The sequence below is a fragment of the Uloborus diversus genome, chromosome 1 (assembly GCF_026930045.1).
Source record: "Uloborus diversus isolate 005 chromosome 1, Udiv.v.3.1, whole genome shotgun sequence".
Classification (NCBI taxonomy): Eukaryota; Metazoa; Arthropoda; class Arachnida; order Araneae; family Uloboridae; genus Uloborus; species Uloborus diversus.
Genome location: NC_072731.1, coordinates 99367794 through 99394923, shown reverse-complemented (window position 1 = coordinate 99394923; position 27130 = coordinate 99367794). Strand labels below are relative to the sequence as shown.

Sequence of the window (27130 nt, the reverse complement as noted above, 5' to 3'; positions counted from 1 at the left end):
TCCAAAATCTAGTTTTCCTGTTTATCATATTACATCACATGTTAGGGTAAACACATCAATTGAATAACAAAGGTATTATTAGAAATATGTGATTGAATTTAAACCTTATTTATTATTTTCTCTCGGCGATAATTTATAGATACTCGTTCGTCACAAGGTAAAGTGAAATTTCATTTCAATCATTGAAAAGCATAGCGATGGCCATTCAGCCAATGTATCAAACATACATAGTTAATGCTCCAAATTCCCGTTTTGTAATACTAAGTCAGACATTTTGAGTACACTAAAAAAAGAGAGAAAATACTATGGTCCAGTAGCGAGTCTCAACCGGTGGCCCGGCATCCTGTCCGCAGAGAAATTTGACCAGTCCACACACATTTTCACTCGTTCACGTTAAAAAAAAGTAGTAATAATAATAATAATAATAATAATAACATCCTCTGCAAACGTCATCTTAGAGTTGAGTATTATAATTAATTTTAGGTTTTATCTGCCAATTTTATAATTTTTGTATAATTATTACAATCATTTCTTAACTTGATCTTGTTATTAAAATGCTTTCATAACTTCTTTAATGCAAAATAAAGTTTAATTTATTAAGTAATAGTTTTTAATTTATTATTAGGTTTCTGTAAAAAAGAATAAAAATAACCGTTCGCATTTTTTTTTCGCACGTGTTTAATGGTCTTCGAGATGAAAGCCTTTCCTATTTTTTATATTAAGTAAAAAAAAGAAAAAAACTTAATTGTAAAGCTCCATAAAGACAATAAAAATATCATAAAGTAGAGCATTCTCTTGAAGTAACCCAGCCAATATTTTTTTTTTTTTTTTTTGATATAACCTCGTTACTAATAAGTAGGAGAAACTAAAGCTATTAAAAAATAACACTAACTGTACATTTAAACGTGGTAACAGTATTAGAAAAAGGTCTGAAACACGTAAATACATTGCAGCAAAGGTAGTTAATGACTTCATGTAATTAGATGTTATTATAACATTGGAGTGGTGCATCAAATTGCTTCAAACGCGAGCATTGGATTTACATATATGAATTCTGGGGGAAAATCACTACGCCTTGCACTGGTTTAAAAATTGCTAAGTTAATTATATCCTACGAGGAGCTGACACAACTTTGTTTGCACTTAAAGCGGAATTTAACACAGTGATAAAAGTTGTTTTTAAAATACGAAGTATGGTTAAAAAAGGATTCTCTAAATTGTCCGTACATATACCTGGTTGCTATCTAAAATAAAAATGACAATTAAGTAGTAAGTTACTGCCCTTAATCCAAGCCTAAGATTCATGAGTCGGGAATAATGAGCGCGTAGAATGGTGCGACAAACTTTTTTTAATAATCCATTTCTAATAGCGCGGAAAACGTGCGCATTGACATCCTAATAAAGGGAAATATTATTTAAAAATTTATAAATTATTTTTAAAATCGTGCAAGAGCCCTCAAGTTGAGAAAAAATAGAAAAAATCGGCAATTTTTAAAAGCGTATGTTTATTTTTTTTCATAAAATAATTTACTTAATTTCTAATAGTATTAAAAATATACTTTGTAGTTACCGAAATGCATAGAAAAACTTGAGGGCACATTGTCGATCATTTGACATCGCTCAGAAAGCCCTAAAATACGGTTTTAAAAGTAAAAGTTGTATTATTTCAAAAATTCTTAAGCTGACATAAAGCTATAAAAATATACTATTAAACTTATGTTTTAATGTTTTACATACATTTCTCTTATGCTGAAATGACCCCTGGACTCACCACATGCAGGACCGTCATTTCAATTTTTTTCTAAGGGTAGGGAAGGGGATCAAAGAGGTGCAAATTCAATGGAAGTTTCTATGGAAAATAGCAAAAATCACGCCCTTCTAAATGTAAATACATTTATTTTCCAAGCCGGGGTAGGGGGCTGTGAACCCCCACCCCTGATTACCTAAATAACGAGCTTAATCAGGTGGCAGTGGCAGCAAGACGGTCCAACTCACCACCCTACCTAATCAACCAAAATCAAATATTCAAGTTATGACAGCGCTTTGACTTTCAATGCAGTTCAAAGTCTTTTATTGCAATTTTTGACAACAATGGTAGTGATATTAGCTTACACTTGAGCCGATCAATAAGTTTAGGATAATCTGCGGCTTAAAAATTAATTAAAAAGCTTGAAGAATCTAACGTGACGTATTACTGGTGGCTCATTTCAGACATTAAGTATTTTCCTGTAGCCTAATTCTAGAATGTCCCGTGTGTAGTCCATTACATTATAATCTCTGGATGACAAAAGAACGATGTATGAATGACGGGATCAAGAATTTCTTTTAATGTTATTCGGCAAATGTCTTCTTCTTTGAATGACCTTTAGTATATGCTTCGGACCGTCTTTCATGGTGTAATGCATCTTAATATTAACCCAAACATAAGCGTAGGTCTTTGCTATATTTTTTTCAGTATCTAGATTACGCTTGTTCGAATAATTTGGAAAATATAAAGCCCTAACACCCACTTAGCACAGTAAAATGTTGGGATGGAGTCTGGGATTCTTAACAGCTAATTCTGGATCATTTGTTGAAATTTTTATGTGCTCGAAGTATGGGAATTTCAATGAATAGGTGACATTTCCACGTCATACTCAGTCAGTAGAGACATAAGCAAAACTTGTGACAGACACTGGTGAAAAAGTTTGCGAGTATGTAAACTCAGGTGGTTTTATTAAGTAGACAACATTCAGATCAAGCTCTTTGATGAAAAAATTAACACTAAGTCAGAGTTTAAAGAACTTCAACAGAAAAATCACACAAAAAATTGGGTAGGGTGTTGGGGGGGGGGGGGGAGAACTCGACTTGCTGCAACCTCCGCGTGGTGAGTCCAGAGTCATTTTAACGTAATGGAAAATTAAATAAAGCATTAAAACGGGTGTTTAATATTCATTGAAAGCCAAAGTCCTGCGATAACATGAATAACTAATAACACACTCAATTGGTAGAGATATAAGCGAAACTTGTGACAGAGGATGTAGGAAAATGTCGCAAGCGTAAAAAACGAGAACGTTTTCATAGTAAATAAAAATCAGATTTAAGAACATTTGATACGAATTCAGAATTTAAAAATCATCAGCATATTGAATCGCATTCAAATTGGTAGATTGATTGGGTGGGGAGGGGGGGGGGATTCATTGCCCCCTCTTTCACAACGGCTTTGAAAAATAAATGTATTTATATTTGTGTGGGCGTGATTTTTGCTGTTTTCCGTTGAAATTTCCATTTCCCCCACCCCTTCGGAAAAAAATTTGAAATGACGGGCCTGCACGTGGTGAGTTCTGAGTCATTTCAACGCAAGATAAAATGTATGTAAAACATCAAAAGGAATGTGAAATAGTATATTTTTATAGCTTTATGTATGAATTTTTTAAATAATATAACTTTTACTATAGAAATGGTATTTTAAGGCTTTCTGCGCGAATTCAAATGATTCACAGAGAAATTAGTGATTTTTTTTCTATTTTTTTCTCAACTTGGGGGCTTTTGCACGATTTCTAACATAATTTCTATATTTTTTTCCGTTATTAGGATGCCAATGCGCTAATTTTCCGTACTATTCGAAATTGATTAGAAAAAAGAGATTGATTAGATTAAATTAGAAAAGTTTTTGACCCACCTAATGAACAGCCATTCTGGAAAAAGATATCATCTTAAGTGTAGATAAGGGACGAAACTGTAATTATAGCTTAATACCAAAACTTTGCATTCATTTGAAGAATTGAGCCGCACCATTGCTGCAGACTCTCGCTTGTGTGCGATTTATTTCAGCTACCATTTTGCTGGCACTCTCAGCTTCAATGACATGGCATCTGCCTCCAGCTCGGTTATTCAATGTTCTATACCGAATATAATTTGACAAGAATGAAACTAGTATCTGGATGTGACAACCGAGTTGTCGGTATATTGCCTTATCCATAGTTTCAGGGCAGTAACTAATGGCTTACTAAACAAGTTTTGCCTTCAATTTACAAGTTGAACATTTGCGGTTAGAATACAGTGTGAGTGCTTATTATAATTAAAAAAAACTATAGTATTATTAATTCAACAAATGATATAATTTCTTGCTGCATAAATAATTTTATTTTCAGTGATTTCTTTATGTGTTATGGTTTGATTTTTTAAACCATGCGGTTTGTTTGTTAATGTTCCTTTAGTCGATGTACTAATCTTTTTATTACGTTCTCTTTGTATAATATTCAGCAAAATAAAGAGTCCAAAAATGTGAACTTAAATGTATGTCAAATTTGAATTTTTAGAGAATTGGAGTAACCAAATAGGCAGTAGAAAAATTTCCAAAAAAAAAAAGAAAGAAAGAAAGAAAATGATCATTTATTTAAATAGCAAAATTGCGCTTCATTGACTCAAGTTCTTAGTGGCCATGGGAACTTTGAGAGCTACATCTTTAGGTTTGGCATTTTACCTAGAGCGCGTTGCAGCTGTGGTGCTGGTGAGCAGAGTGTAGAACATATTCTTCTTTACTGAAGTTTGCATGCAGGCCCCAGGTCAGTCTTCAGGAAGAATTTGGATAGCCTTTCCGTTCGCTGGCCTCCTGTTCTCTCGGATCTTTTTATAAGATCCGAGACTTTTGTCTTCTTTGTTGATTTTACTAACAATTTATTTTTTTAAGCATTGAAGTTAACTTATTTTTGTTTTTTCTACTAATTATCTGTAAGCCTCGTGGCATACTTTGTGGTACACGATGAGTTTTCAAACTTTAAATTAAAAAAAAAATCCAATCATTTATCACAATACTTAAGTTTGTCAGTAACAAATTCAATATTTTTTTCTACTATTTTTAATCATGAAGTTAAAAAAAAAATCTGTACTTGCTTTTCTCTAACATTAGGACCACAGTCAATAAAGTTCTATGTTAATTTTATTATATTTTTTTATATTTTTTTGTTTTATTTATTTATTTAATTATTTTTGGACGTCGGAAAGAGTAAAAACGATCTCACTCTTGAATTCAGGATGAACAATTGACCAAAACTTGCCAAAATTAACAGATTTGAAAAAAAAAAAGCCCATTCATTACTTTGGTTGGAAAGTGCTAAGATATATCGAAAAATTACGGACATGGGAAAGATAAGAAATACCTGAACGCTTTAAATCCGTTCAAAAATGAGTGTTTTTTTTTTAATCCGTTACGAAGAGATTTTTAGCAGTCCATCACTGATAACAAAATTGAAGACGTTATGTTACGTAGTAGTTTTTGTTACATAGGTGCTATACAAATATAATAAAACTCTATCAAACTTCCTTCGTAATAACATCCGCTAACATACAATTATAATATAGTCAAGCCCACTTATTAAAGTATCGGTTAAAAGAAGATCCTGCTCAATGTCCTTCATTTTCTAAGCATCAAATCGTAGTACATAATTCGTTATTTTGATCCCGGATAATAAAATATCCCGCTTATTATAATGTTTTTTCATGGCAATTGGTTACTCCATTATGCAGGCTCGATTGAAGTTATTTTTATAATTTTTTGGATTGTTCTTAAATTCTATTTCTGTAATGATTACAAGCTAACGACTAGGAAAAATAGTTTTAGTTAACATAGTAATTAAAATTTTTCCGAAAGGGGATAAAATAAGGTTCTTGATCAAGCAAATCCTAATTCATAATTGATAAAAACAACTTCAAGGTCGATAAGAAACATAAATAAAATAAAATATTAGTATATATTTCATACATGCGTATAAACGCATTTTAAACAGTTATCAAAAATGCTTTGGATTTAATACGATAATAAAAACTGCATTTTAAAATTCTACCCCATGTTGTTAAATATTTTCTATTTATTTACTAATCCAATGCAGTTTTATATTGTAATGCTCGACTGAACAATAAATGACTGAAACCTATGTGCTCCTATTCCAAGATCATTAGGTAACCTACTTGATAGTCATTACGGTAAATGCTATAAGGTTGTTCTTGGATAATTGGACACTGTATCATTCAACATTATTATCTATTCTAAAGGATATACAAGAGAGATATCATAGATACCCATTGGAAAACTGACAATTGAAACTGCTTTAAAGATTTAAAATAATTTGAAAACATGTGCAACAATTGTAATTTTTACCTTCAGAGTACCTAATGTAAAAATTAACGAAAATATGTTTAATTTCTAATGACAGTGTTTCTTTGTACCGACACTTAAAAATTACATTTAACCAAATAAGTTCATTTAAAATTAAAGATAAATAACGTTTTGTTACGAGTTTAATTTATTATACTTTCTCGTGGTTTTTTTCTCCTTTGAAACATCTTGCAATGTTTTTATAGTAATATTCGTGTTTCAAATTTACCTAACTGTATGCCCATATTTTGCTTCAAAGGTACAATGCTTTATGAAATTCAAGTTAAAACTCGTATCATAATAAAATATATTGATAATGAAAAGTGCATTTTAGTTGGCGATGAACATATTAAAATAATATGTTTAAAATATAAATCAACAATAAATCAAAGAAAAAAAATATTATGTTTTGACATCGTAATTAATTTCTAACCACTTCACATTTTAATTAGTTAAAACTTTTTAGAGAATATTTCTTTTTAATACAATCTTTTAAACAAAATAAATACATAAAAAAAGGTTGGTTTCTAGGCGAACTGAAAAGCACGTTTTACAAATGGAAAAAAATGCTGTCAAAATGATAACAATTTATGTTATTATTTTATTGCTCTCAATTTCAAATTCGCGAAAATTTATCAATTCTAAGAATTTTTTTTCCATTCAAATACATTTTCGCTGTAGCGCAATGCTTCCGTTTATTCTTTAGTTAAGTCGGTGAAACGTGGTGAAAAAGCAGTAATACCTGCTCAAGTAATACTGGCTTATAATATAGTGTGGCATCTTCAGTCCTGTGCCCTTTTTGATGCCGCGCGTCCATTGTGCGACGGGGATGCCCGACCGTACTCTGTGGAACTGACGGACAGCTATTCTTCTTCTACGCCTTTGTGCCTTTGTTGGAATACCGCTTCTAAATAAAGGACTAGACTGTCTGGCACCACTTCGGACAGTTTTAAAACCAGGTGTGACGAGTTTGCCTGACCGCCCTGGACGGTGTCCGACTTTGTCGTTGCCGAAAAACCGCAGACGGGGAGGTGTGCTCCATGTTAATGAGGCGCCGGTCGACCAACGAATCCGGGCCCTGGTTTCTTCTACAAAAACAACGTAGCAGTGTTCGTCACCAAGTTTCCACCAATGGGATATTTTAAGGGGGCTTAGTGGACAAGCCCCGTTTCTTCGAAAAAGACCTCGATCCACACTTTTGAAAAAGCAGATTGCTCTAGGACTTGAGAGAAACAGGTGCCCTTAGGCATTTCTCCGGTTTCGTTGGAAACCGTGATTTTTTTTTCGTGACCACCACTGAGGCAACTGTGTTTGCCTGAATTTGTAACCCCATCAATGTAACGATTTTTATTTTTTTTTCTGTAAATAAATTTTTTTTTTCGTTAATTTTAAAAAGGGGTTTAGTCCTTCCTTGTTCGTGGTGTGATTTGATTTAATGAAAAGATTGGAATTGTTAATCTTTACATCTGTGACTCACGACGTCACAATAGTTTAAGAGTTTGGTTATAGGTTAAGAGTTAGATGCGTTTGAATTCAAGTAGAAAATTAGCTAAAACCTTAACGACTTGATTTTAATATACAGCTCAAATTATTTAGTTACAATGGATTTAAGTTATTAAAAATATTAACACTTCAACTTTTACACAGAACATATCATCTGTGAGTGCTTTATTGTTTGTATATTAAGATTGTTACTTAGTTACTAATTAATTATTTTCCTTGACTACAGTTTTTGTGTTGTTCATAACTGTAATGCTTGTAAAGTTATAAATATTTTCATTAGTGTGAACATAAAAAGTAAATACCATGGCACATTATTGGAACTCGACAAGATAGGATCCTCGCCTCGGTTCTTTTTTACAGTAGGTAGAAGATGCTTTCAAATTGTAATTAATTTGTATTCATTCAACTAAAATCAGAATCGAAACAATACAATGAAAAATATTTATGTATATTTTTTTGACAAAATGTAAACCCCGCTAAAATAGTAAAATACAGGACAGCATTATTGGGATATTCACAAGTTGGAACAAGTGTGATAAAAACCTCCACTGTAAATCTCTTCCATGACGCAAAAAAATATCATATAATGGAACACACACGATGTATTTGTACCAATAATTAGCTTAATAAATATATAAAGAAAAATTCTGAAATTGCAGTAAAATTAATCAAAACTTTAGTACATTAAAGAAAAAAAATCAAACAATATTTTTAAAAAAAATGTTACCAATGGCAGACGGACACTGTTGGAAGATATTATAACGACTTAATTGTGTTATTTTGGTCAAAAATAAGCAACTATGTTATCATATAAAATCATGAAACTAAAATTTCACTCTCATTTGCTTGGTGCAGTGCATGTCACACAAGCTGCGTAAGCCTGTCGGAAGCAGGAACTTGTCAGCAACACTATTACTTGGGAATAATTTCGAAAGTCTCAGCCTAATGACACCCAGGTGATCATTTAATGACCGCTCCTCAGATCAACTGTTCGACAATCTGTAGAGAAAGCCATTACAACGCCTTGAGGATATCGGAACTGTCTTTAGCCATAAAGAGGGAGACCATCATTAAAGCCCGATTTTAGCAATTTTTTCAAAGGCACTGCAGTAATAAATGATGTTGCTTCGCCTATAAATGTAACAGATAATCACGTTTACCATGTCTTTCTGTGTTTACACATGGTTACAACACCAAAGCTTGCGCTAAAAATTTAAACAAATTATATATATATATATATATATATATATATATATATATATATATATATATATATATATATATATATATATATATATATATATATATATATATATATATATATATACACGAATGTTTTTGTGAAATAGTCCTTAGACTAAGAATAAATAAGTACAGTAAGGTAGCTTGAATTTGTACTGCCATATTTTCTTGTTTGAGTCGAAATGACCATAATGATCTCTATAGGTAGTTAAAGTTCAGTTGCTCTAGTGAGTTAATACATAGTCACGACTCATACAATATTTGTAACTAGGGACCCGCCATGTTTCACATAGGCTGCTTCATCTAAATTTGTTTATGTTATAAATCTTATAATGATTCACTTTAAACTTAATCTTGAGTGCAATTAGTAATTAAAAAAAAGATCCTAATTATTTGTGTTCATAAAAAAGAAAATTAAAAAAAAACATTAGAACCGTATATAGAAATAAACCATTTTAGTGTTGTACAAATAAAGGTTTTTAGTAAGTAAAAGAACATAATACTAATCATTTGTTCTACGTTCAGTCCACATCATTATTTTTTAATGGGGGGGGGAGAAGACAAACTGCAAGCGATGGAACTTTTAGCCGAAGCAAAAAAAAAAATGAAAGGAAAAAAAAAAGTACAACATTTTGCAAATGCTGGCTTTTAGAGCATATGAGTGGTAATTGATGTAAATCTAAAAGCTAAACTCTCGTTTTTCTTCAGATTTTGATGAATTATGATCATAATAACTTTCCCCAAAGACACACTTAGGCATGAATTTCATTTACATTATATTTTATCTAAAGTACTTTGCGATGTATTTACAAACACTTGGTGTCAATTTCATTAAACAAGTAAAGCTTGTTTAAGTGAAAAAAAAATGATTTTCTGATATCTAAACAATGCTAAGTTACATCTAAGCAGCTATCGCTAGCAGCTAAGTTACTGCTTGCGATAAATAATGTTTCATAAACATATACAAAGTAAAACAAGTAGTTATGCACTGAAAGTTTTGACGTTTCTTTTTTTCATATATACTTCCTAGTTTTGGTTTCTAAATAGGAAAAAAAAATAAATAAATCATAAAAGGGGGTGGGGTTTCCCCTTGCCCCCCCCCCCAAATCGCCCGCCACTGCAGTTAAGCACAAAGCGGGAAATATATCATGAAAAAATAAAAACTTTGTCGCGTTAAGATATTATTAGACATACTGACACCAGAGAATAACTGATTTCATCCATTTTCTTAAGTGATGTTTTTAAAAATTTTTGTTGAAAGTAAAAAGAAAAGACAATGTGAAAAAGAAACCGAAGAAAAGTGAAGGTAATATGAAACAGCCCAATAGCTCATTTTTGTAGATGAAAGCTTACATTTTTTTTTCTTTAAAGAAAGCACAATGGCTATTGTTTATTGCATAATTACTTCTTTCATGACACAGTTCAAGCTTAATAAACAATTAATTTATTTTTGCATTAATAGCAAGGGTCGAAATACTCAAGGAAAATAATAACTCGTATATAGCTCATTATAGTGCTTTAAATGCTGGCGACACACATCAGATTCAGATTTAATGCTGCTGATCTCGGTACTGACTTCAGACATTTTCTGATCTCCCGGAGGCGTTGTAATGACTTCTCTTGCAAAGTGCAGCGCAGTTGATCTGAGGAATGGTCATTAAGTGGTCACTGGGGCGTCATTAAGTTGCGGCTTACTAAATTACGCTCTGACAATCGTATAGCTCAGAAATCGTAGTTTTTGGGATACTATCAATAACTGGCTTAACTGTTATCTATATTGCATTCATAATTGTTACTTAATTGTTAAATAATTAATAACTTTTTGTTTGATGTATTGGATTTAGTTTTAAGAGAATGTAAAATTTTCTTATGACTCTTATACATCTGCAAAAAAAAAAAAAAAAAAATGTTATTTTGAACCTCTATTTTACCAAATGCATATATAAGTATGTTTTGCTCACTTGGTTCGAGAAACTAACTTAAAACTGTAACAAACTTTAACTAGTTGTGGCTATTAATATTTTACAAGGGAATTCCGCTTTCTTCTTGCCTCACACACTAACAATCTTCTGCCTCCTAAGGCGAATCTATCCAGTCAATTTGTGGTGACCAATTTGACTGAAAGAAGGTTGAGGACAAAATAATGTTAATTGACGCATTATTAGTATATCTCTTTAAAGTTGAACAAAGAGAAGATTCGACAAAATCAGTTCCTCCAAAAATTACGAGTTTTTTGGTACCTCGTTCGGCTCTCAACGTCTGCTCAGAATTTGGTAGTATAGATTTGTTCATTTTCTATATAAAAAGTTAAGAAAAAAGCATTTCGAGGAGTTGGATATGCATACTAAAGAAAAGTAATAATATTTGAAAAGGACCAATGAGTAATGACGCAAATAAAAGTATTTACAGTGGTTAAAGGTGGTCGCAACAGTAAAACATACATTCCCCCCTTTTTTTAAAATTTTTCTAGGTCTATCTATCGCATCTACTTATGTGCCTTTAAACAATTCGTTTTCGTTTCATTTAATCGAAGAACTGTTGCCCGTGTTTATCTATTTTAATATAGATAAAATATATTTAATTATAGATAAGTATAGAACATCACAATTATTTTACTATTGTGTACTTTTTTTTTTGGGTCGTGAGTCAAGGAGCGAAATGTATCACAAGAAAGCCATTTTAGACATATAATCTATATATATATAAATGGAGTTTGGTAAATTTGTTCCCTAAGATCTCAGAAACTACCCGGCAGATTTGGCTGAAACTTTCACCGTTTGTTCTTTTTGGTACTGGGGAGGTTTGTAGACCAGTTCGAAAAAAATCCGATTGATAGTTCCTTTTTTATTCTAATTTGTCCAAATTTTCACATAAATGCCTCACTATGACGGTGAAAAAATACGTGCACATATTAAAGTTATGTGTCCATCGAAAGCGCTTATTTTTCTGCTGAAGATGGCATCTGTTAGAAAGTTCTAAGTTGTATGAAAAACGAGTTATGAGCTTTTTTTTGTTCCATGTTCGAAGGCTTTTCTCAACCCAATTCATTATTTAGTGTATCATCTCAACTCCCAGTTCATAAGAATTGTTGAATGTTTTTGTGTTTCATCTGACTGTTTGAGGCTTTTCTCAAGTCAAACATGAAAGTAACGTTTTTTCCCCAAGATTGGCTAATAATAACTAGATTTGGTTGATTATTTTCTATTTAAACGGAACTTTAGTGTAATCAATGGGTTTTTTTAATTATTATTTGTGCTGATTGGATTTTTTAATCATTATCCAATCTAACAGCAGAAAACTAGCCAAAATTTATGCAGAAAGATTTCAGTAGCGGATGCATTTGGCAGTTTTTGAAGTCAAAGACTACGTAATAAAGTTTGTCAGCTTTCACCATCTAAACAAAATATCGTCAATCAAAGAATCTTTAAAAACTTTTTTTACTGTAAAATAATCTAGCAACTAAATTAGTCAAATTCATAAACAGCACAAAAACTTCCACTAATGTGACTTTGTGCACAAATTCAAACCATCGCCAAATTTTACTACTTATTTTGGAAACATTTCAGATGAAATTGTTTAGCGCCATTTTATGGTGACCAAAAGTATCTTAGCATATGGCGACAATATCTCTTTAACAAAAATTAGTAACATACCGTTTTACAAAGTAAAGAGGGGGAGCATTATTCAAGGCATCCCAAAACGATTCCCGCAAATTCGGTAACATTTTAAATCGCACCAAGAACCCACAATAATTGAAAATTTCCAAAATAACGAAAGCAAGTTTAAGGGTATCACGGGCGCGCGGCTACATTTTTTAAACAGTTCGTTCTTCAATAGCCATACAGAGAAGGTAAGACTCCATGTAAACAAAAAATAAGTATTAACTGATAAATCGTTTTAAACATGTGAAGTTTAATTTCATATTTCGGAAATTCTTCAAATTTGTAAACGCTTAAATTTCGTGTTTTCGTTTCTAAATGAATACTATTTTGCTCTTTTTACTTACTGCTACTTTAGTTTTATGATTAAGAGAGAAGCTAGATTTTAAATCACGTCAAAAAGGTGTGTTTTAAGTTATTTCACTTAAAACAGAAAACAAATGCAAGTAACGATTGTTTCTCATAATTATTGCTAACCCAGGCAACGCCGGGTATTTTTGCTAGTCCTATATAAAAATAGATACAGACTTGGAATAAATATCCTTAAATTTACTCATGAATCGCTAATTTACATGAATCGCAAAACTAATATCGTAAATAAGCGCTGTTAGTTTTCGTTTCTTGTGTGACTAATTGTTTCAAATTTGTAAATATTTTCGAAGGTGTAGGAAAAGCTTGCAGGTATCCTGTTCTGCTGTCCTTTAGTTGCAAATAAATAAAAAGTAACTCACTAAATGGTTCAGATTTGAATGTTCCCGCAGTTGCTTTAAAAAATACAGTGCAGTTTTATTTATCGTTACATCAGCTGCACTTTTTTTATATCTGATCCATCCTGAATATACAGAGCTAAAGAGTGACAAACACCCTTACAATTTAGTTTTCCGTTGCGATTGTGGAAAGAACAATAAATAAGTTTAAAGTAAGCGAAAAAAATCTTTTAGTTAAGGTCAAACCAAATAAATTAAAAATCATCACTGTTATTGAATTACTCATATTTATTTTTGCATACTTTAAAGTATTATTGATTTTTTTTCCAGTCTCCAATACTTCATTTTAGCTAAATTATAATGTCTTTACTTTAAAAGATATCGCGAAATTTATTTCATTTTCTAAAACTAGACAATAGAATTTTTTTTTTTTAATTTTCTTCTATAACGAAGTATTATCACTTCACGAAACAAAAGAAACTTTATTTTTATTCCGTGAGCCAAAGAAAGAATAATCATAAATTATCCGAGTCGCCTTTAATTCGAAAGTATTTGCGGTGGCATCAATCTAAATAATTAAATTTTGCTCGAAACAACTCAGAGATTGTACGTTCAGAGATAGCCTTGAAATTCATACGGAATCTTTTAGCTCAAAGCGAAAGAAATGCATTTCCAGCAAAGGAATTAGCTCCGTTTCTAACTAAATGGGTTGAATTCTTGGCACTGAGCCGCTTGCCTATTTCCCCGCTTTAATCAAGTCTTGTGATCGACGTCGTAAAAGAACTTTGGGCAATGAATAGGGGATTGCACATATCTTTGGAACAAAATCTTTTGCTTAATTAATGAACCGCTTCTTAATTTTGTTCTTCGTGCGGAGTTCTCAGGATTGTTCCAATGCATTCCAGTACGGTTGTCTTATTTTCGAATCGATGATAAATGACATTTGTTGTTGAAAGCGTAAGATAAAACTTTGAGCTTTTGTGACAATTATTTCTATTTAACAACATATGATATCAGACAAAAAAATCTACAAAAATTATTTACAAATAAAAAAAAATGCTTATCTAAAAATAAAGTTATTATAAAGTTATTACAGCGTTCTTTAAATATATTTTCCGTACTTATATATGTTCGAGTAAGAACATTTAAAAACACGTTACTTAAAACAATGTCAACACCATTCCTTAATATATAAAAATATCAATTGTGATAAAAGGAAAAATCTGGTCTCAGAGTCATAAGGAAGTAACTGACATAATAGTAATTTTAAAGGATAAAGGAAAACCTTTTTTTTCTGGAGCGTGCAAAGGATGGGACGTGCGTTATTTTCATCCTGTTTTTTTATTTTTTTATTTTTATTTTATTTTTTTTATTTTTTAAGAATTACGTCTACATGGCTGGATGTGGAATGGATTTCTACACACAATGTATTATTAAACGGAACATCGCAATTCTTCGACTTACGTTAGTCTGGCTCTGAGTTGCTGAAGTAACGTACTTAAAGAAAAAAGTTTAGTGCAATAAATAAGTTATGTTTCTTCATATTGCTTTACGGCACTTTAATGATTCACAACAGGCTATTGTATTGCAATGAAATAAATGGCTACTAATATGTCTTGTATCTAATTTAAGATAAAAAACTAAATGCATAAATCTATAATTATAAAAAGTTACATTATTAGCCACTATCATAGAACTGGAAATACTAATTATTAATAATATATATATAAACATGTATCAGTGTTAGTGTGAGTGCGGTTTTTAACGAGTAAGTAAGTTTATTTAAAGAGCTTTATATGATTTACTTTTCGTGCAAAAGCTGAAAAAAAATTCTGTGTTCTCGTGGTAATTAGCTTGATTCTCAAATTCAACTTGCGTTGAAAAAGCTATTTCCGCCAAATATTATTAAACGTAAAAGAAAACGATCGTTTTTAAAATATCTCATTTGTACATTTGCATAAAACGTATTACTTTTTTTTTAGATCATAAATAAATAAACGATTAAAACTGTCTAAAGTGTGACTGTGAGCGAAACATTTTGTAATTTACCCAAAATTATATCATTAATGCACAATTAAATAGCATTTTAAAATAATATGAAAAGTCTTAATAATTGTTACGTAATGTTTATCTGTAAATTTATATTAGGAAATTATCCTTAGTTTATCTGTTATTGGGAAGTCTAGAGAGAATTATTTCTTTTAACACTAAAATTAGCCCTTTTTAATGACTAGAAATATTTGAAAATAGTTTATAAAAAGATAGGGCAGGGTGTCCCAAAGCGGGTAGGCCTTTGTATCGGTAGGCCATCGTGTGTAAGCGGTGATTTATACGTACGTCGTGTTTACATGAACACTGCGAGTTTTAATCAGTCTCAGTGAAAGGATTCAACTTTAAAAAAAAATATACATTTCTTTTAAAAAAATGAAGTTTTGTAACTTGTGATTAGAGTCGAAGACCAGCTTATTTTTTTAATTGTCAATAATGTTACGTTATTCTTACAACATTCACCTACAAACTACGATAGTCATTTCGTTTGTTTCTTTTTTAAATTTAGGGTTATAATAATTGAAATAAAAAACGTTGCCTGTGAGAAAAGTGAGTCGGGCAAAGCGGGTATAGAATTTAGTCATGTACTCATTTATAATTTCTGGACTCGTGAGCTGAATTGGATTTTCTTTTTCAATAGGATAGGTATAACTTTAAAAAGTTATTTTTAGGATGGCAATTATTCAATCTATTAATTAAAATCAGTTATTTCTATATGTTTTAAAAACAAATGTGCTGACTTTAAATTGGATAAGTACAACTGTTTCTTATTTTTTAAAAATAATGACAGGTAGGTAGTCAGCTATTTTAATCATTTATAACTTCATATTTGATTGGCAAATGTACCAAACCACATTTAGTTAAACTTAAAAGCAAGGCTCACTGATAGGACAAACGAGGGATTTCAAATGTTTTTAAAGATTAATAATAAATAAATATTGCGTCTGAAAAAATACAAAAATCACTTTTTATTTTGAAGTTTAAGAACCCTGCTAAGAAACAAAACGAAAATTGGTGCGCTAAAAATCCAAAAACTACAATTTTCGAATATTCTTTGAAAACCTGCCGGCTTTGCCCCCCCCCCCCCCCTCCCTTACATCACGCTTAGTGTCAGCATTTAAAGCGTTTGAGGGTTCTTCATTTTCCAAAATTAGAAACTTGAGTAAAAATGTCGCGTAAAAGTGAAATAAAAAAAAATCGTTAAAAAAAAGAACTTTCTGTGAGTTGCACATCCTCCATGACCTTAAACATTCCGTGCCAAATTTGTTGCCTATTTGATGAAAAAGTATAACGAAGAAAAATTTTATACTTAAAATAAAATAAATACCAGTAAACAGAAATGTTCGAGAAGATACGTTTTTCTAAAGACACAAAATACTGCAAAAGACCTAAAATGGCCAGCAAAACTCACAATAATTTCTAAACCTATAAACAATACATAAGAGCTTTGTCAAGTATTACCGAGTAAGAAGGCTTCTTAAAGTCACATTATCACTTGCTTATAGCAGAGAGAAAAAACTTTCTTCTGGTGCCTACAAAGGTTGAAACTAACTTTTTTTAGCACTGGTAAATAAATATAATGTAATTTGATTCATACAACTATGCTTTTAAGACTCAATGCGGTTTGCAATTCTACATACGTGAAGTTATAGATTTAAAAAATTGTAAATTTTGGACTTGTTCTGGCGCTGAGTTACAGAACATACACGTTGATTTTTACTTCCTTTTACAAAATAGGAAGTATTGTATTCTCGAAAAAAAAATTACTTTAAAATCGACCTTAATTTCCATTTTGCTCGCCCCCGACTTTTTTTTTTTACTCGACCACACGTAGATAAATGCTGAAGAACGTATAGACACGCGAAATAACCATTTTAACGATTCCCGAAATAATTACAACGAGTTTTCTCATGACGTCTGTATGTGCGTATGTGCGTATATTTGTTGCATAACTCAAGAACTGAATGTCCTAGAAAGTTGAAATTTGGTACGTAGACTTCTAGTGAGGTCTAGTTGTGCACCTCCCCTTTTGGTTGCATTCGGGTGTTTCTAAAGGGGTCTTTTGCCCCTTTTCGGGGGGAAATCAGTGTTAATTTCGAGGTACACTCAAGTGTTGTTATAATTTGACTGACACTTGGCGATATATAGGCAGTCTTTTGGACTCCAAGTTTTGTCGCTAACTTATCGACAAATTTTTGCGATTATTTTTTAAAATTTGATTTCAATTTGGTCACTGTTGGTGATATTTAGAGAGTAAACTATTAAATCAGATTAAAACTGTCAATTATGAGAAAATGACATTAAATTGGAGTAAAAAGAAGTCATGTGATGCACAAGGCAGTTCGTTTTATGTGATGAACTCTAACGGCTGTTTCTATTTCATTTTAGCCCCGGCCGGTTGGGTGCAGCTTTTACTTCAGGAAGAAAACTTGCTGATCGTTGCTGGGGTGGCTGGAGCGATAGGAATACTTCTTATAATTATGCTTACCACTGCTGTTGCTGTTGTTTTAAGAAGACGAATGAAAGGTAATGCGAATTAACTTTTATGTTGGTGCACTAAAAATCAAAAGGTAAATGTAATAGTCAGCGACAGTTACATGTTTTCATCAGATTGTCCTTTTTGGAAATTGGTAAATCGTAAATAAAAAAAGAAACAATAATTAATAAGTGCAAGTTTACTTAGACATAGTCACTTCAGAGCAACAGTAAGATATTTAAGTCTGAAAAGAACAGTAAGATGTCCTAATGCTAATTTCCGACCACATGTTAAGAGATTTGATTTTAGTAACTGCCTTTTAACTTTTTTTTTTTTTTTGATTTTTTTAGTTTGTAATTCAAAAAAAAAAAGTTTAGTTAAGATAGAGAGTAAGTTTCATGCAACAAAGAAAATGTAAGTTTTATTTGACGCCCCAAATACTTTTTATCTGAGAAACCCCAGAAATATTTGGGATTTGAAACCCGGAAGAATCGTTAAAACGTACTTTCATATTTAGTCTTCTTATTTAATTTGATTCTTACGAAAACATTTAACCTATTTTAAATTGCAACGAATACGAAAAAAAAAACTTAGTATTATTTTTTAGGTTAAATACATGGAATTTCTTGAAATATATGTTTTTCGTTTGTTGACTCCATATTAAGATCCGTATACGTATAACGAAAAACAGAGTGTACCATTTTTTAAAAGTAATTCTTTAGTTTTTATTAATACTGCTGCACATATGAACAAAACTGACTTATGGAATTCAAGTTATATTTTTTTTTCATCGTGGAAATCAAATTGTTAAAGTTCTTTCGTGTTTTTTTCTTTAAAAAAATACTTTGTAAGGTGTAAACATTATTGCACTTTAAAAATACTCCAAACAACATTTGATCTAAAAAGGAAAAACAATGTTACATTAATATCACCTATGTTACAGGACATATGTATTGCATTTTTTTCCTATTTAAAAAGATAATACTACTTAAAAAAAATCAACGAAACCGCAGTGTGATGCTTAAAAACTTTGAATAAAGTGAACAAACAAAAGCCTATGTTTCAGAGCTCAAATACTTTCCTTGCTGATTGGAATCATAATCTTCATTGCGTGAAAAGAAAAATGGGATTCATAGCCAAATTGGAAGAATTACGTGGACAAAATGGATATTTTTCTAAACTATGTTCATCCACCATTGTAGCTGCAGTTTATTACATTAAGTTATTAAATCTCTTTTAAAATTGTATGACTCGATTAAGAAAATATAACAAGCAAGTTATTTTCCGTGAGTAAAGGTCATGGGTCAAAGTCTCGTATAGGACACCAAAACAGTTCAGGATATTTGTGGCTAGTATGCATCATTGCTAAGTCTGGTTTCTTGAGACAAATCAGGAAAAGATATAGACTGAATTTGCCTACAAATAACCAAAATATCTGTTGAGAAACTAAAATGTTGTCAAAACATTACCTCTTAAAAACGTCAGTTTCTGTTTTTTTTTTTTTTTTTTTTTAATTTATCTATTAATTTTATTTATTTTTACTTATTGATTTTTTTTTTGCTATAAAAGTAAACATTAAAAACTAATATGTAAAAATCTGTTGTTCCCGTTTTTGTTTGCAACTTATCTATAGTGTTTAACTTAATTAATTCCGTACTTTAAATTTCATTTTAGAAAAGAACCGTGAACGCAACCGTGTTGAAACAATGAAGAAACGAAATTTTAAACAGTTAAAATTACTCATATAGCACTAGTTAGAAAATGTTAAAAATAAATTTATTTCATGAATACTATACGATGTAAGCTATCAACTTTTTTCAGCAAATAAATACTGTATAAACAGTGAGTTATATACTCCTATTTCAAAATTTAAAAGCTCATAGCTGAATTAATATCTAGAATGCATTTTATCTTCCTAAAAAATTAGACTTACTTTCGATATATTTAATGCAGTGAGCCCTAGATAAATGTACCGCATTTAGTTAAAAATGCAAACCATGTTTATAGTAATTTATTTCTCTTTCCCGATCACGCGGTGGAAAATGAGACAAAAATTTGAGAATCATTCTTAATAAATGAATTATTAAATGACGTCAACTACACAAAAATCGAAAACGATATGTTTTACTTTTAATACTAACCTAGTTAATATAAAAATACGGCTTTTTATTTCGGATTTTAGTCAGACATATTATTTATTTCTTCTCTTTTTTAATCTGCGAAATGTACGTCGTAGAATTTTATGCTTACAGGTTTTTTTTCTTCCTTAATGCAGTGTCTTGCAAACGACTTTTCTTAGTAAATTTCTGCGTTAGTTGTATTTTAAAATAACTCAAGAGATTTTCTTCTTAATCTTAGAAGACCTGTATAATTATCCATAACGTAAAAAGTGAAACGTTTTTTAATTTCTTTCAGCAAACAGCAAGGAAGCATTACAAGAGAGACATCAGTAAGTTTATTTTTTACAATTAAATTCTTTTATCCGTTGACATAATAGCCATAGTCACGCAAAGAAGATATTAACTTCGTTTCGTAGTCTGTAAAAACAATTTGAATCAAAAGGCTATTTTTTTCTTTCCTCACTAATAGACAATTCAAAATTCTTTATATTTCTCAAAACGTTATTTTCTCTTCTTTTATGCGGTGAGTTTAAGAAGTTAATTTATAAATTTAAGATTTTGTGGTGATTTTTTTTGTGTTTAACATTTTAAAAGAAAAAAAAAAGAACAAGAAGGAAATTTATACGAATAGCATTAAAACCTTTATCCAAGGTGCATCATAGCAAAAAAAAAAAAAGAAGTAAATTTGATGATCAAACCATTAGGATAATTAATGTTGCTGGAATATTTATTAGGCTACATCAAGGCAATTATTGATGAAATACACAATTAACAATGCATTGGAAACATAAAAAATATCGCGAACTAAAAATGCATTTTCATATTAATAACATTTTTCTTTTTTTGCTATAAATATAATTTTCATATTTTAACGAGAATTAATTGTTTCATGTTTTGCAGTTCTTTCAAGATATCTTTTGAAACTAATAAATTTATTTGAGTACGTTGAACATACCTTATTTCAGTTAAATTTTTGTTTTATCAGCACAATAAACGCATGACAAACTAATGTTAGTTACAACTAATAATTTTTTAAAATAGTAGAGATTAAAAACTATTCTCCATAATAATAGTTTTGATTTTTTTTCGAGTGTTTTGATGCATTGGTTCTGAGTATTTTCTAGAAAAACGAACAATTATTGTCTCGTAAATTAAATTTTAAATTCACGTTACATTTTGTACTGAAATGTTTGCTATGCGTTTGCTAAACTTTTTTTTAATTGGAAAAAACAAATGTGATTGCATGCCAAAATTGTTTAGTGTTTTTCTAAGTTTATGAAGCATATCTGTCTGGTGTGTCCTATGACTGTTGTTTAAAAATTGCATTTTTATCAGAAAATTCTATTGGAAAGCCACTCTTTTCCGTCCCTTGCATTCAAATTGTATAAATGAAAATTAATGAACGGCAAAAATAGACGGTACATGTGTTAAAAAATCTAAAATCCGTCTAATTGATCTGGGAATTTTTTTGGAAAAAGCATCCGCACAATAAGCGAGACTAAAGCAGTGTGAAATAAAAAAAAATAGTTCAATTTTAATTTCCGGCTTTCTTTATGTTTCTAACTTGGAAAGTGTTCTCTTTTTCTTTTCCATAGCCCTGAAAATGGAGACAGAGCAGCTGACTGCACGCCGATTGGAGCTTCACCGCTATTGTCTGGCCATAGACAAGACGACAGTCCTTTGTTGAGAAAAAAATGTCCTGGTAGGTACTGAAAAGAACATCTTCTTTCTTTTTTTTCTCTAAAAAAAACCTCGAGGGAAAATGTGCGAATCGATCTTTTCTGGAACTTTACTTTCATATGCATAAAACTACATTGTAATGCTATAATTCAATTAAATATTTTATTGGATCGGCTGATATTTTAAACATGGAGGGAGGAAGGGGTTTGTTAGTAACGAATTAATAAAAGAAATGTTTAATGTTATGTACATATCTGTGTATATCTTTATATATACTTTTTTAAAGCTATTATCTTCTTTGGAGTAAATACTTAAGGCATAATACTGTTTGCAACTGCTTCCCACTGAATCAGATTTAATAAGTAGTTGAGAATAAGAAATTTGTAGTTGACAATGGGAGATCGAAATTTTGGTTTAAAAAAATGGTAGTATTTTGCAAGAATACAAAGAATTATATTTCTTTCTAAAGCACTTTTTTGTTGGTAATGTTTTCCTAGGAAGGTGGGAGAGGGGTATGATTTTAAAATTTTAAAGATTAAATTGACGATTATTTTGTATTATTTTCACCCTTAAAAATGTTTTATTAAAGTGAACATTTTTATGCGAAAGCTTTGAACTTCTGAGTCGCTACCTTTTTGTGTCACGGAAGTGACGTAGTTGTCTTTTGTCGGAAGAAACATCGCACATGCTCTTTTCTCGCGTTATTTCTTTCTCGTTGTTCTTGGTTGTGTGTACTGCATCGAGGCGGCGTTGCGATTATGGAGCACGGCTGTTTGTTTGTAACAGAACATCCATTGAAACATGCATGTATAACCAAATCATTTTGAATATTGCTTATTAAACTGTTTTTTTCATTAAAATGTTCAATAATGTTGTGAATATGTTTGAAACATATTGTCCCGGACTGGTTCCAGGATCCGATGAATTCGAAGCTTAGCCCTCTGTCGATTTAGCAGCTGTGTGATTGTTAGGTAGATTTTTTTATGTAACAGTATTTGTAACTTGACGAATACCACGATGGAAAAAAAAAAAAACTAATGTCATAACTTCAAATGTGTTGTTTGATTGATGTTTTACTGTTTCAGTTAGTAGAAGGAGAAGATTTCATTATTTATGTTTAAAACAAATTAGGAACGGAGTTGTATTCTTAAGGGGAAATATTTCCCGAGAAGCTATTATTTAAGAAATAAGTTACAGTAACTCTTCGTTACCTCGTCCCTCGTTATATCACTAATTTGGTCAAATCGTCCGTTTTTTCTAACAAAAAATAAAATATTTATTTATTTATTTATTTACTTTTTTAATATCTCTTAGAAAAAATATTTTCTTCTCCGTTAGAGCAATGAACAACACTGGCATATTTTTTATATACATAGTTCGTTACAGTCCTAAGCTTCCACTTTCAACTAGTATTCCATCATATTTTTTTTTTCATTTTAAAGAAATTTTTTAGACTAAATTTCTTTTGGTTTTATTAAGCAAAATAGCCATAATATAATAACAAACTAATATTTTTGTAGAACATGCAATTGATTTTTACCGTCATTAAATTGTTACTTTTTATGGCCTGGGATAGATTCCGTTTCTGGATATATCATGCTTTTTTGTTGTTCTCCGACAAGCGCAACATAACGATGGGTTTCGTTACAGTACTTTTCGAGATTTCAATGGAAGATAGTTTGAACTCAACGTTTCATTAGTTGTTTTTGCGAAATAGCTGCCAGCGACTATAGTGCATTTACAAGTACTTGAAACAAATCTGGATCCTAAGTGCTCTTGGTACCAAAATAGAGCATCGGATGGTCTCTCCTTTAGATGAGCTCTAGAACGAGTCACTGGTTTATTGAGTTCGTTAAAACTGACAGGCAATACGACCCTTCCCCCAATTAACACTTCCCTGGAATACAAATGTTTCATTTCTATCGTGTCTTTGTCGACAAACTACAGTTCCTTTTTCTTTCTTTTTTTTTTCTTTATTTTTTTCTTTCTTTCTTTTTTCCTTTCTTTTTTCTTTCTTTCTTTCTTTCTCTTTTTCTTTCCTTCTTTTTTCTGAAAAATAGGTCACTACATTTAAACGGTATTTGAATATAAAATTAAGTATTAACATTTTCAAGGAATTCAGTGGCAAACTTGAAACTTTTGTTATTAGCAGTTTTGGTTTTTATTATATATATTTTTAGAAAGGTATGTAACAAACTGTTTCTGAACTATTAATATGAAGAATGCAGCTTAGATTTTGCGTATCCATGTAAAATCGTAATTTTAAAGCTTATTTGTGTTACTTATAGTTTTAATTGCGTGTTAAAGGTACACATTTTCTGTCATGCAGTGAGATGACTTAGATGACAGCCATAAATTTATTGAGACATTATAATTAAATTTGTAGCGCAATATAGTAAATTTTTGGCTGTAATAAGATTTCTGCTTGTTCAATACGTTATTTTATTTCATTCATTACTTGAATACAATTATGAAATTTTGACATAGTATAGATTTATAAAATGAGGAACTATAAAATAATAAAATATTCTGTACTCCCCCCCCCCCCTTTTTTTTGTAGGCATAACACGCTGCTTTACTGAGATAAAAATCATAACGTATGCATCAACTGGAAACGGAACAAATTAAACAAATTGCTGTCGAAAACTAGTTTTAGTGCATATAAAACCATATTCATTGTGTAAAGTGAATATTAATTGAACAAATTATACTGAACATCTAAAAATACATGATGAAACTTTTAATTCATAAAAGAAACTACAATGAAGTTAAATTTAAAAAAAGTGATAGCAGTATTGATTAAAAGAGAGACACGTGAAGTTTGGCTAATCAAAAAGAGTAGAAGCATAAGAAGTTTTTTCTTTGAACAGGTATAGAAACAAGATAACAAATTTAAGCTCGTCAGCTGGCCAAAATAGCTTTATAAACTTGAACGTCACGTGGTGAGTGTTTGAGATGATGATGTAAAAGCTTCAAAAGCAGTTGGGCAAAGAACTGAATTTCCAACTATTTAGAAAATAAGTGAAATTAATATTTTAAACATGATAAATAGAAAGCAACGATGGACAAGTAATTTAACCTTTTGTCATTCTTTTAAACTTATTATTTACAAAAAAATAATAATAAATAACTATCATTTGACGATGGGTGGCACATCCAGTTATTTATTTGTATTTGAAAAATTCTTCCCCCTTTTAAATATTTGTCTGAACATCCAAGAATAACTATCTTGCTTTTCAGGGGGAAAATTGTATGATAGGTCAGCCTGTCTTCTGGATGGGTTCTAGGACAAGTCACTGCCGTAGAAAGCAAAATATCTTAACTAGTCAGCTCACTTTTTCCCTCATTCCCCTACAATTTAATCGCACCTGTTAACTTGAATATCTGTATGTAGGGACACATCAGTAAAGTACGATACAATGGGAAAATAATTAAAATTACATGTGAGCTCCGAAAATTTTGATGTAGAAAAATAAATGAAACATATGAAGAAAAATAACTCATTGTGTAAAAACATTAACGTTAATGAGATCTGTGTCCATACTTGTACGGAAAAATTAAATAATATGTATTCGGCCTACATGTATATTATACTACATTGGAATTAACTGAAAAAATAGTTAAGCTCGAACCAAAAGAATACTTTCCCGCCCATAAACATCAACTTGAAACACTAACTACGCACGGTGAAGATGCAAAAAATAAATAAATAAATAAACAAAAATATAAATAAATAAATAAATAAAAATAATAATAACATAACGATTTAAGAAGATAAAATAAGTTGGGGGGGGGGGAAGCAAGAAAATTGCGTAGCAAATGTATTTGATCTGCTTTTGTAAATATTGATCTATTAAAAAAGATTCGTCAATACGAACAAGTTTGCATTTGGAGTAATTTTCTGCACGCTTTCAAACATTTAAAGATGCACGGAAGTCGGAGAAGCGTTGGGAAATCTTTCTTGGTTATTGTTATCCAATTTCGAAAGAAGTTATATTTCATCACCCAGAAGACACCTCGAAGACTAGTTGGTGGAAGCGTAGTGAAATATTGTCCCCAATTCTGCACGACAGGTAGCGTGATGATCTATATGCTCCGCTTCTTACTTGATTGAAGACTAAGCAATTGTTAGTTTGATTAATTGGGAAATTATAATTTCCGATCTCTTCCTGGAACAATAGGTTATGATTCAACGTAATATCGTTTGTCTATCGATTCTGTTGACAATGAAGTTCACCCGAGCGTCATTATTCAATGACAGGGTTTTGAAATGCATATATCAATCGATTTACATTGATGAAAATATTTTGTAAAACCAAGCCCATATTTTAATTATGAAATTGGAGGTCTAGCACTGAGGAAGAAATATTGCTTGCCCCATCGTTTATCCTGCTGTAATTACTAAACTCTATCCTTAGCCGAAAATTAGTTTGCTTTTATATTGTAGCAATGCAATAGTTTTAAACACTAATGCAGCTCAAATTGTTGGAAGTTGGAATATTTTATTTTTTGTTTGTTCTAAAACTAATGTGATGCCTCCCCTTTTTACATGCCACTAATTACTTTAATTAGAAGATCGAAATTATTGTAACAACCAAAAAAAAAACACGACAATAATTATGCAGACATGTTTTTCGTGTATTTTAAAATAATACCCCGAAGTTCCTGCAAATTTCCGGGTTCAGCTAACCACCTTACCGGAATACCTGCGTCGCCAGAGCTTTTGGTGGGGAAAAAGAGAGAGGACTCTGCAGGTTTTGAACCCCATGGGATTTGGTTAAATAATTTTAAAAATCATTTGGCAGAAATTTATTAAACTGATAAGCCAAATTAAACAGTGTCGAACGTAATTTGTATTGTTTTCATAAGAATGATACAGATGCGATTTTATAAATGCTAATTATCATCTCAGAAATATTACAACTCTTTAAATGTAAATGTACTTAATGAAGATGTTTACTTGTAGATCACGAATTTGTATATCACGACCCTACCATGGAGAAAGTAAACGGTCTTTATCGGGCTCAACAGGGAAGAAAACTTGTCGGATGACAAAAAATGAGTCGACCTGAAATAAGGACCACCCTCATGTAAAAGGTATTTCTATATATGTTGTTTCTTATATTACTATATAATTACAAATATGAAAAAAATACATTGACTGGGAAATAAAAACTAAGATAAACCCTTCTGACAGCTAATATTATACCATGGGTTTGAAATAATATAGATTAGAGCGTGTTATAGTTTGACTAAGTGTTTACGTGTTTAAAGTATTTACTTATTTTAGAGTATGTTTTACTTTTATTTGTTTATTTATTCTTTAGTTTTTGTGTAATTTCCGTGTAATGTCATTTGAAATTATGTTAGTAAGTTAAAGATATTTCTAAAAAAAGATTTCTTTTCTTATATATAATTTTCTAAATAATACATTTTTATCTTTATTTTATTTTGTTTCCAGCATTGTGGAACGTACTGCCGCGGGTAGGTAAACGGATGCATCTTCAGAAATGAGTTTTCGAGATATTTGAAAAAAAAAAAGTGTTTATAACTCAATAC

The 27130-nt window shown here is 30.8% G+C and overlaps 1 protein-coding gene across 1 annotated transcript in view; it reads left to right on the top strand.

Moving 5' to 3' along the window:
* The window catches only part of LOC129234102 (hemicentin-1-like), a 198814-nt gene extending 172164 nt beyond the window's left edge, over positions 1-26650 (top strand). The window contains exons 10-13 of the mRNA XM_054867997.1: positions 17684-17821; positions 20187-20220; positions 21487-21593; positions 26538-26650. Coding sequence (XP_054723972.1) covers positions 17684-17821; positions 20187-20220; positions 21487-21593; positions 26538-26623 — 365 coding nt within the window. The 3' untranslated portion in view covers positions 26624-26650. The remainder of the gene's footprint in view (positions 1-17683; positions 17822-20186; positions 20221-21486; positions 21594-26537) is intronic.
* Positions 26651-27130: the final 480 nt, after the last annotated feature.